The 12,568-nt window shown below is 36.6% G+C and overlaps 1 protein-coding gene across 4 annotated transcripts in view; it reads right to left on the bottom strand.

The window, feature by feature from the left end:
* Positions 1 to 12,568, bottom strand: part of SPEF2 (sperm flagellar 2) — a 164,581-nt gene that overhangs the window by 66,396 nt on the left and 85,617 nt on the right. For all 4 annotated transcript variants that reach the window (XM_033111285.1, XM_033111286.1, XM_033111283.1 and 1 more), the window contains 4 exons: positions 11,911 to 12,068; positions 8,695 to 8,865; positions 5,159 to 5,233; positions 1,811 to 1,959 (listed from right to left, as the gene is read on the bottom strand). In XM_033111285.1, the coding sequence (XP_032967176.1) occupies positions 1,811 to 1,959; positions 5,159 to 5,233; positions 8,695 to 8,865; positions 11,911 to 12,068 (553 nt within the window). The remainder of the gene's footprint in view (positions 1 to 1,810; positions 1,960 to 5,158; positions 5,234 to 8,694; positions 8,866 to 11,910; positions 12,069 to 12,568) is intronic.

Here is a 12,568-nt window from a genome sequence, read left to right as displayed (position 1 = left end):
GCTTAGGTAACTGGAGTTCTGTACCGTATATCGTATTGTCCCTCCAGACCTACTTCCTATCCTTTATTCTCCACCCTGCTTGGGGCCCTGGAAGACTAACTTACGAGAACTGCTTCAGGAAACTCCCTTGTCTTCCACCTCCTGGGCAAGAGATACAAGAACAGGAAGAACATGAGGTCTGGTTAAGTATTTCCCTTTTCCCTTCTGCTGGGTCAATGTAGGTGGCTGCATCCCTCTGCTGAAGGCCACAGTTCCTGTCAGATGGCCCTCTCCATGCAGAGGTCCTCTTGAGGGTCTTGCATCTGCTCCCTTTCCTTACCTTCTCCAGACTACGGGCCATAATGGTTCCCAGCTATCCCTCTTTCAGGAGTAATGATCTAATCCTTGGAGGTTTCCTTACTTACTGGCCACATACATGTAAACAGTCCTTTATTCAACTCTCCTTAAATTATCATCTGATTTCTGCCGGAATCCTGACTACTAGGAAATCTACCTGGGAGCTAGTGCCATATCTCATTGTTAACGTTTATTTTTTTTTTTACTTCTGTCCTCTATTTCCTTTTTGTCTTCTATGATTTTATTTCTCTCAAGGGCTTCAAGGTTTAGAGTTTAGAATTTCAATACTTTTGTCTCTCATTCTCCACCCTTGACAAATCATATTATTTTAATTTTATTCCTGTCCCCCAACTCACTTCTATATCCTACTCTATGACAGGTTTTTAATATATTTATTTTTAAAAGTAGCTTGTATTTCGCTGAGTAATATCAGTTACATACATCCATAATTATATAATTCAGTGTTCTCATCTTTATATATTTTCTGTTGTAATTTTCTCTTCAATGTCAATTCATTCATTTTTCCATTCATTTTCCATATTAAGACTCTGTTACACCCTCTGCCCGGTGTTTGATTCCGTATTGAATACAGTGTATTATTTCACATATTCCGACCTTTCCCCAAATTGTTTATAATCTAATTAGGAGACATGATATTTGCCCAGGAAGCCTCAATAAAAACAGCCAACACCACAGTCATTGCAATTCATAATTGGGTCTCAAATGTCTGGGACAGAGGGTCAGTGCTGAGTTAGGACTGCAGTGAAGAAGAGAGGGACCGAGTCTTTAAAAAACAACAAAAAAACAAAACCCGTTGTCTTTTAAAAAGTTTTAAAGGAAAGACTATTCTTTGTGTTTCTCCTAAGATGATTTGTCTGTGAAAGAAACCAGATACGCCTACGTGGCAACAGGGCTTTGCAGTTGTCAGGGAACAAAGAACTGGCTGGAGCTTCCAGGGCTTACCTGGAGCACCTCCTTGCCTGTACTAGTGTACCCACTGAAAGTTCTCAAGCCAGAAAACTGCCTTTTAGTAGTACAGTTACTTTCAAAAAATTTCTTCTATTTCTAAAAAGTCAGAGGTTAAACTTCATTTGAAAGCATTATGATGTGGGCATGAGAACATGGATACAGAGAGATAATTTGCTGGATATGTGTTCTGAGGAAAGTCATTCTTCCAGGAAACTGCATTTCTACTTGTCCTTGGGGAGAAAATTGGTCCTCACAGGACCTATTTGTTCCCTTCATTTCAGCACTCAGTAGCAGCAGCTGAAAGCATGATTCAGAAACTTGAAGGAGTGAAGAAAGGATGAGATGTGGTTCAATGAGTAATCTCAAAAATCATCTCGGTGTTTTGATGACTATATATTTATATCCAGCTGTGAGAGGCCTTCTGAATGATGCAAATAATGGTGTGAATCTTACTATAAACAAGAAAAATAATAGATTCCACTAGCTAGAATTTAAACTGCCATACCTCAGGAATTGGTTCATCCACATAGACCCATTCTTCTGATCCTGGCTTAGGTGGTGGTGGCACCGTTGGAGGAGGTGACAAATCTGTAGATTCAGCAGGTAATTTCTTTACTGCTACTTTCCCTCCTTGTGGTTTTCCTTTAGGAGAACCTTAAACATGCATAGCAAGTCATTCCATTACATGTAGATGAAGGGGACCATCTACTTAGGTGGACGACTAAATCTACGATTGCCATGGATTTCAGGCAATTCATTAAGTACTTTTTAAGCAATTTTGGGCAGCCATACAAAATCAAAAAATCTCATTCTCTACAGCTCCCAAATTAACCAATAATACCAACAACAGGTGTTTTTTTTTCTTTTTAAAAGCAATTCCAATTTCTGTCATTCATTTGGCTATGAAAAGCAACTTGATATTTTATTTTCATCTCTGTCCTTGTTTCCACAATGAACACATGGTGCTTACAAAGTTTAGAGTCTGGAGCAAAGTACATTTCATTTCCTATTGCAAAAACTGGCAACTTAAACTCTCTACCCTGAATGAGAGAGAGGGTAGCTATACCAGGAATGGTTCTCTGGGTGTTCCTTGGAGACCAGGGGAATAGCAGGGAGGAAGGAGGTTATCGTAAGAGGTGGCCAGAGTCGGTGAGGGAGGAGAAGGAGAATTGTTGCTTCTGAATATCCCCACATTCCCTGCATGAGCAGGAAAGTAGATGAAGGTAATTGCTTTGCTGTAAAGCTCAGTGAATTAAGGCCTGAGAGAGGAGGAGAGGGCAGGACAGAAGAAGGGAGAGAAAGGAAAGAGAGACGAAGGAGGAAGAGGAGGAGGAGGAAGAGGAAGAGGAAAAGGAGGAGAAAGAGCCTCATTTTAGTTCAGAATCCAGAAATGGTACATGCTTCCTTTCGGTGACAGCATCAAGAGGGGAGTCTAGACCAGTTAAGTGGCACCCTTGTGCTCCGAAAGACTTTGTGACCGACCAAAGTCCTTAACTTGGAAAGAACCAATATTTCCTTAAAGGATCAAGGCTATTAGAGTTTAGAAATTCATTCTGTTTAAATTCCACTTACCTTTCAATGAATTATTCAGAGTTTACATGTAGTTTATAGATGCCTGTAAAGTTGGGAGCATGTTCTGTCCCCAAAATATGTTTTTTTAATGAGTATTATTTAATAATAATGCATTTAGGAAGTACATATATCTTCTACTTTTATACTAGTTAAAAATATATGGATTATAAGTAGAGGGGAAATTGTCAATTGTATCTTCTGGATAGTTTAGGTGACTTCTACCTATACATTTAAAAAGAGTGTCCATCATCCACAGGTCTGCAGTCCCGTATCTAGATCATTTTTTTTTAATTTAAGAAAATTTAAGAAAATCCTTGTTCAGTCAATAATCAAAATGTTCACATATATTTTTCTATATGATGACTTTTCATCCTTTGACCTGAATCTCTGGTGAAATAAAAGTGATAACACTACGGCTATTTTAAGATAAATTTCTCCAAGAAGAATTCCTAAGAAGAAGAATTTTGTAATTAGAAAAGTGAAACTGGAATGGGTTTCTTTTTCTTTTTCGCCTATTTCAAGTATTATTAAACACCAGAGAATTTCAGTAAAATAATAGCAAAATTTTTTGAAAGTCCTTGGGAGTTACTTAAATTGAGCTAACTACATGGCTCCAATACATATAGTTACATATGGTTGAACTTGTATATGCTCATGGTTCGTTTGGAGTGTATACTCTTTTTTTTTTTTTTTTTTTTTTTTTTTTTTTAATTTATTGGGGTGACAATTGTTAGTAGAATTACATAGATTTCAGTTGTGCAATTCTGAATCACATCATCCATAAATCACACTGTGTGTTCACCACCCAGAGTCAGCTCCCCTTCCATCACCGTGCATTTGATCCCCCTCACCCTCATCCCCCACCCCCCAACCCCCTTACGCTCTGGTAACCAAGAACCGAGGATGCTATTAAAGCATGCGCAGTGTTTGCCTAACTTGATGATTTGGTACCTTATATGCATACGTATACTTAATTTCTATTTTTGATGATTCTATGGTGAGCCTTCATTTGTTTTTGTTGATCACGATGAGAAACAAGGGATGTGTAATGTAAGTGTGAAAATTATTTTCCTATTAGTAAATAGGTGAGAGCTGAGCATAAATTATAGCCTTTAACCTTTTAGCTAAAATTTTTATCTCAGTGTTAACTCACCAAATGGCTCCAGTTATAAGCCCATCACATCATAATAATCAGAGAAGGGTGGGATTCTTTTGGAAAATCATGATTATGAATCTTAGATGCCAAAAATAAAGATCATTTTTAGTACATCATTTTGTGAACATTGCACACTCTTAGGTACCAACTATGTTGGCCATTGGTAATGAAAAGTTAAACAGAGTTACACAATCTCTGACAACCCATTTAAACATACTTTGGAAAATGTTAACTGTCTGTAACCATACTGCATTTCAGTAATTAATTAGTTGTTATTGCAGCTTCAATTAATATGCTTTTAGAGGCTGGAATTTTCTTCTACCAACGTCAATTACTTTAAAATATTACATCCCCCTTATTTCACAGAAATAGTAAAGTAAAAAGAATTAAATAAAATTAGGGTCAGGAAAAACACAACTTAACGTAGAAGGTCAAAACCAGGAGAGGAATTAAAAGGCAGATAGTGAAATCTAGGTCCTCGCATAGATATTAAATTAGAAGCACTAATTTGGTTCTGAACTTCTAGACAGCCAAAATAGAAAAAGAAATGCTATCATTTAGCTAATTATCTAACCACTTAGAGGAAGAAAGATTTTCCTGTCCTTTGATTCTGAATGGAATTTCCCACCTACGATTTCATACAGGGGCCATTGAATGATGTAGTGGGCATATTATCCCTTCAGAAAATATAATACCAGGTTATTATTGGTATCATGAAAGTTTCACTTCCACTGCTGTGTTATGTCATAGAGGCAGTTAAGGACTTTATACCAAAGTGCTTATCAATGAAAGCAGTTCCATGGGGGCCCAAGAAATATGGTTCACTATGTGGCTTTCTATTGGCATACCTTAGCCCAAGGATAACACCTATAATATCTATGATGAAGGGATATTCTGTATTAGATATTCTCTAAATTATTCCTTACAAGCATCACTGTTGTCAGCAGGACTGCTGAGAGCTATGCTGCAGAAACACTGAGGTCGTATTCTTTGGGAGAGCCTTACGGTTTACAAATGCCTGAGAGAAATATTTAACGTATACTACTATACAAATCTAGCTTTTCATTGAGACTGTTAGAAAATGCAGAATTACATATTACCATTATCTACTTTTGTCTGCTGTACCTTTTCTTTTGAGTGAAGTTTCACTTTTCTTCCCTTTTCCTTCCTGAAGAGATTCTGGCTTACCATGTGGGGGTTCTAAATAAAATTCAACACATATATATCATTGATGATTTTCTTCAATAGTTTGGGCTATATGATTTGTAAGCAATCAAATGTTATTTCTCACAGATAAACAGTTACATTTGTGAACCTAAAATGTCTCAGGCCTTTGCTGTGAGTTAAAATTCATCTGAAGACAGACTATGGTTTGGAATTTCTCGAATGACAGCCTTGATAGTACTATTCCGTCATACTAAGTTTAATGTCAACATTTCATAGTGGATTTGATTGTAAACTCTTTAATGCAACATAGCTGCAGAATTTTAAAAGTTAGTCACAAGACAATTTAAAGCATATGGCTCTATTTGGATATATTTCAACTGAATGATCCTTGCACAATAAGATGACTGGAATTATAACAAGAACGATGTCATAACACCTTGAAGAAGAGTTAAATAATCACATTGTTTTGATATTGCACATCCTTGAAATTGACTACATACTCGGTTGCCTTGTGACTTCTACATTATCCATTTTTCATTGACTGTAACTTATAATGCAGGGGATAGATTGGGTATATTTTTCTTAGATTCCCTGGAATCTAGTTCAAAATATATTCAAAGGGTGAAAATGGGAAATTGATGATTAGAGGTCAATAAGATGTCCCAAATAATTTCAAGTTTCTTGAAAAAGTTTGTACATTCTGCGTTACTCACTAAACAAGTTCAATCATTTCCCTCCCTTTGTCCTGAGCTACAGTTTTTTTCTTCAGTAGAAGGATGACTATATGGGTCAATTTAAATGTCTGTGATGGAGAGACCCAATCTGAACTATTCTGTGTATTTAGAAGTGATGGTTATAAGAATGTGTAAATGCAGAACACATATTACTTACACTTAAATATTGCAGATCTGACAACAAAGATTCCATAGAAATAAGACAAGTGCAAGACATAGAGAATGATTAAGCTTGAAACTTTAACTTCTATAAAAGGACTTTTAAACATCCAAACAGTTGACCACCAAACCCATAAGCAAAAAGACAAAAAAATATCTAAATATCTGAATCCATTATTTTTAAGAAATAAGCTTAATAATAGTAATATTAAAAGTCTAGATAAGCTCTTAGTTCCTTTAATAACAATACTCTGGTTAACTAACTATTAGGTTGGTGCAAAAGTAATTGCGATTTAAATGGTTAAAATTAATTGCAAAAACCTCAATTACCTTTGCACCAACCTAATATTTAACTAGCTCTTAATTTAAGTACAAGGCAACAGAGGAAGGTAAAAATAGAGATATCTAAGACACTGAAGTATTTTGGGCAAGTCTAATTTCTGCTGGGGGCAGCATGCATTCTACCCACTTTTTTTTCAATCAGTTGCAAAGTATGTTCTGAAATCTCAAAAAGCATTCTTAAATAGCAGCATGGGTAGCGCTACTGTATTTTATCACATTGAGAATTTTAGTTTTAAATTAAATTCTGACATTTGGTAGTAGATTTGATAATAAACTCTTTAATAGAACGTAACTGTGATGTTTTTCAAATTTAATCCCACGTGTATTTGAAGCATATACAATGAGGAACTATATTTGGACAGAACGACTGTTAGTACTCAGTGGACTATGCCTCCTTTTTTACCCCATTTCTACCCTCCACCCTGATTTTTTATTTTTTTTAAGTAAATAATTCCTCTTTTCCTTTCATCTCAACTTCTAAAAGATTGTAATTGTGTGTTTGAGTTGGGTACATTCAGGGGCCTCAGGGTTTCAGTTCCCAAATGTTCTCTTTTGAAAAATTTGTAAATTACTTATATAAAAATAAACAAACCTACTGGAAATATCCCTCCCTCAAATCCCTTAACCAAGCTTCCCTGAGCCGTTAGCGCAGCACTGTTTGTTCTATTGCCCCATGAACGCCCCAAAGCACTGAGATCTCCTTCCAATAGGCACGGTTGTTGGAAAACAGTAATTAGTCCTCTGGAGATGAAAGATGGGGCACTAGCCTTAACCTTGGTGGACAAAAAAAAAGAGACAGATACAACCATTCTTTGAAGCAACAACAGCTTTATTATTCCTCCGGTGCACAGTATTCAAGAATACAATTTTAAGTTTGCGAGAAAACTTCAGAAACTTAAAGACTGAACTGTATTATAACTAGAAACACCAGGAATCGGTTTGAGGGATGGCTCAGCGACACAGATACTCCTGCCTGGGAGCCAGGCCCAGGGGGAGAGCAGAGGCAGGTCAGGGGGAGAGCTGCGGCCATAGCCGAAAGGCCTGTGCTGGATAACTGCAGGCACACTTGAGCTGCTGTGAAACTGTTCCCCAGTCCTAAAAGGCATTTTAAAGATTTCCATGTTCCCTTCAGACCTCTGAATTGGTTTTTTTTTAAATGCTCAGTGAGGTAGTGGGGAAGGATGTATGTTTAATTCGTGGCTTTGTGTTTTATTGTTCATATGATAAAAAATGTTTCTTTAGAGTTTGTGTATTTTGCCTTTAGCTAAGTCCCCATTTTATTGGAATATGATGGTCTTTAATAGACCATAATATATACTACTGAAGTCTTGAGATGTATTTGTTTGATATAAATAAATAAATTACAAAATATTCAGACCTATGTCAAACCTCCACGAAGCAGAAAGATATGGCATTTAGAAATACAATCATGACACAATATCAAGAACACTTAGGTAGGCTTGTGTAACTGTGTAGTCAGTCACTTATAAAGCTGAAATAAGAAACTAGAGCCACATTTGTTCATATGCACTGGACCGAACCTGATACTGACATTCTACCATTATCATGCATTTCAACAATGAAGCACTTTACTTGTGTCACTATTTTCATTGTCCACCACCTCACTTCATGGTCCTTAGTGGTTAAGGATCTAGGAAAATAACTTAAGCTAAAAAATATTCTCTGTACAAGATCTTTATCCATACATATTACAGACTATAAATATATAAGTTTACTGAGATGTTAGGTACTTGTTTCTACCCTTGTATAATTACATAGCACTGAAGATTAAGTTACATATAAATTCTACTCTCTAATAAGTGCTGTTGATTTGTTCCTTTATTCTTGTGGACAACTGACCATGCTAAGCCTCATTTTCTTAGGAAGCTCTCATTCTACATAAAACTCTACAGTTTAGCAAACAGTGGTCTGTCCTCTCGATCTGCTCTAAGCTTCTTCTGCTTATTCTCTGTGTCTTTCCTCTCTTCTCCTCTGTGCTCTTACTCTACTCAGTAAATCTGGTCACGAGGACTCCACAGTCTTCTCTACGCGGTGAAGTACCTGAGCTTTGTGACAACCATGCTCTTAGTTACTAAGGGTCTTCTCACTTCCACCTGAGCAGATAGCCTGGTTGCATATGACTGACGTTGCTCAAAGTGTGAATCTAGATGAACCGACTGCTACTATAATTTGTACTGATTTTTTCCAAGTGAAAACAAGAAACTGACAAACAAGATTATAAATTACTCTGTCAATCACCTGATGGTGGTTTTCCTTTTGCAGTAGGAGTTTTTGAATGCCGCCGTTGAGGATGGATTTCCTTCTCCTTTTCTGGTTCAGGAGGAGGAGGGCGAGGTGAGGTCGATAGAGGTTCAGCCAGGGAAACTTCTTCTTTTTCCTCCGCTTCCTTTTCTTCTAATTTCTTTTTAACTTCAAAAGGGTGATAAGAATGGATTTTTATTAGGGACTCCAGACACCTACTGTTTCACTTGAACTAAAATAAACCACCTAAAGTAACATATTAGATTGGTGCAAAAGTAATTGCGGTTTTTGCGATTCTTTTTAACTTTTTCAACCGCAATTACTTTTGCACCAACCTAATAAATCGCCCTTACTGATTTACGACTAAATTCATGTTTTAGGGCTTTCCCTTAAGTTTTCCAGTCCTTAAGATTGTAAGCCTCTCTGCTTGGTAAGAAATACCATTTCTCTTGCTTCTGATGGTGGTGGTGGTAGGGGTCGGGATGGTGTGTGTGTGTGTGTGTGTGTGTGTGTGTGTGTGTGTGTGCGCGTGTGTGTGTGTAGCATGTAGACAGGCTTGAGGGGTGCCAAATGCAAATGCAGCAATCTAGAAGTAGCTAATGTAGTGGAATAGGAAAATAAAGGATTATTTCAAAATTTCCAATGGAAAAACAAGATGAAAAAAAGTGTAAAGAGACGGTAAAGAACAATGTGATAGAGGAGGTGAGGGTGGGGTGGAAGTGGAAAGGGAAAGAAATGTGCAGCACCACCTTCCATGAGTAATTACATGGAAAGCCCTTAGGATAGCACATAGTACTCAGTCACGTTTTAGCAATTCATTCATTCATTCATTCATTCATTCATTCATTCATTCATTCATTCATGTTACAACTATTTATTGAATGTGAATTGTGCCTTGACAGAAAGGAAGGGTCATAGCAATGAGGTAAAACTGCTACTACCATGACTACTACTACTCCTGCCACCACAAACAACCCTATGCACACTTCCAGTTGCCAGAGATACAACAGTGCAACAAAAGAGAGAAAAATCACCGCCTTGTGAAGCTTGCAGTCCAGTGGTAGCAGGCAAACCATAGACATGATGAATAAGTTAATTTATATGAGAGGTTGAAGGCATTAAGTGCTACGGAGAAAATAAATAGAAGAGAGGACAGGGGATCGGGAGTGCTGTGGGGTGGCTGTTTAAGTTTTACATAGACTGCTGAGCAGGGAAGGCCCACTGAGAAAGTGCTGTTTGAGCAAAGGCTGGAAGGGAGTCAAGGAGTGAGCCTTGTGGATGTATCTGATGGAAGAGTGTTCCAGGCATATGAGACAGTTAGCCCAGAGCCTTGAGGGGCGGAGTATGGTTTGTGTTTTTTCTGTTCTTGTTCGGGCCCTTTGCCTTTCGTGATTGAAGTTTACCCTTCCTGGCACACTGTCCCTGTTCTCCCTGCCCTTCCAGGCTCCCATGCTGGAAACGGCAACTTGACTGACTAAACCATCGGTAATGAACCCCTACACTCTTGTACAGCTATTTCCTTTTATACATTTTCCTTTTGCTTTTAGATTATTCTTTTCAATTCAGCAATCAAGGAGGCTTCATTCTATTAGATGTTTTCTCAAAGTGGAAATTACCTTTTTTTCCTGATTATAAAGTAATATATAACTATTGTTTTAAAAAAATCCAACAATTTAGACAAATACGGAGAATGGGAAATTGCCTGTCAAATCTCTTTGTCTTTCTACTTCCCCCGCTATCAAATATTGTGTATACTGTCAGACTCTTTTCTGTGCTTATATATTTAATACATGGCCACACTTTTAAAAACAAAAACGAGACTGTGTTATGTATAACCGGCTTTTTCCTACTTAACAGTATACAGTGGTCATTTTTTTTTCACATCAGAATATATGTAAAAGTACCACATCCTTTTCTTTTTTCTTTTTAAAATTAATCAGGCTGTTTAATACAGAGTACTAGGCTAGGGAAATTTTTATTGTTTCAATGCTAAAATATTTGGTAAAGTAATTAGCGGATTGGAATGTAAATCTTAAATAAGTGGCAGTTGAGTCTATTAATGTAATCAGTGATCAGCATAAAAAATCTTTAGGAAAATGCTGAAGTGAGTCTGATAGCTGGGTGGAACAAATTGATTCTAACCTGTAGATGTTTGAAGCTACAGCTTAGAATCTATTTGGTCTTGCTTTTCAGCCAAGACTCTAGGATTGCTGTGGGAGGTTCCTTCTTCCTTTCAGGCGAATTTCTGACTGACAAATAATATGGTAGGCCTCTTAAATAATGTATGGATTGGTTTTTATTTTGTCTGAAAGCTTCACATGGGCGTTTCTGGAAAGTAGACATGTAGATGTAGGAGCTTGTCTTTCTAAGTGTGAGCTTCTGAATCCCCATGGTGATTGTGGCTTACACCTAGGAGCTATTTTGGTATCAGTTCACTGGTACATTGTGGCAGTTAGATCACAAATCTAGTGATGGGAGACAGCTTGTTATGAAGGCAATTTTAGAATCCTTGTGATCTTAACTTTGACCATTTTTTTTACTGTACCAAGAAACTGCAGTTGACAATATAATTAGGGGCAATTGATGAACAAAGGGAAAGATTTATTTCTCAAGGGCAAAATTACAATTGAAGTCTGGCATTGGCAGTGTATGAGCTTCGGATCCCTTTCAATAATAAATTCTAATACTACTACGAAAAGTTAATAGGTAATTACTATTGATTAGATGACGGACGAAGGGGGTCAGGATGGTTTAATTTGAGAAAGATGTATCCCAGAAACAGGCTTATACATAAGTACTTAATAACCAGTAAATTCATACCAACACAGGAAGATTGGGGGAAATAAAGTGCCTAGTGTTTCCATCTTAAAAGGAGAATTCACTCACTATTTTCTTACAAGACTGAGATTAATAAATTAAAATCTTTACCCTTCTCTGTAATATCCTTAATTTTAACTCTGTTAATTTTTTTTACATGAAAACAATGCCTTCAGCTAGATGACCTCTTTTGATTAAATTAAATTAAAACAAAGAGAAAAATCTTTTATTTGGAAACATTTGCTGCAGAAATGTAAAGTCAAAAGTAGAAGACACTTGTAGATAATATAATCTAAATAGAGAGAGAACTTTGCAATCACTTTCATTTCCTCCTAAATTCATTAAAACCACACATTTTAGTTACATAAACACAAAATTATAGAGAAATATAATTACCTTTGTCCTCTTTTTTTATCATTTCAGTCATAAACATTTCTTTTACTTTTTGGCATAAAGACTCTTTATCTACTTCAGCATTGATTTTTATCAAAATATCTTGTGGTTCTGTAAACCATTGTTCCAATAAAGGCCAGTTGTCCAAGAAACCTGTCAGTCTACAAAATCAAAATATTATATGAATATCACATACTGATTGAAGAATTTGAGTACTATTAAGCATGATTTATCTGACATAATGAAAATATAAAGTGCCAATCTGGTTAAGTCTGAAAGAGCAACTTTAAGAGACCTATAGGTAATGGAAGAGTTCACTTTAGAAAAAGAAATTATTTAATGCCCTCAAGCCATACATTTTGAGACATATGAAAGAATAAAATAAGAAAATGGCATCATTTCAGGAATCCTTTAGTGTAGGTTCAGTTCTCTAAGTGGAAATCTAAGGAAACATCACCTGCTCACATAATAAAATAACAGCACAATTTTGATGGCAGCTGCAGCCTGAGCTACCTCGGTCATCTCGTTTTCTCTTAGAGATAGAAACTGAAGAGATCTTTCAGGTATTATAGATGATTCAGACTTATTGGCTTTACTCAACTACATTCTTGAGACGATGCTTGAAACTTTCCTGTCTTCCCAAAGAAAGAACTGGCTTAAT

The sequence above is a fragment of the Rhinolophus ferrumequinum genome, chromosome 7 (genome assembly GCF_004115265.2).
Source record: "Rhinolophus ferrumequinum isolate MPI-CBG mRhiFer1 chromosome 7, mRhiFer1_v1.p, whole genome shotgun sequence".
Taxonomy (NCBI): Eukaryota; Metazoa; Chordata; class Mammalia; order Chiroptera; family Rhinolophidae; genus Rhinolophus; species Rhinolophus ferrumequinum.
Note: the sequence above shows the minus strand (reverse complement) of the source record. Positions and strands in the feature narration are given on the sequence as shown.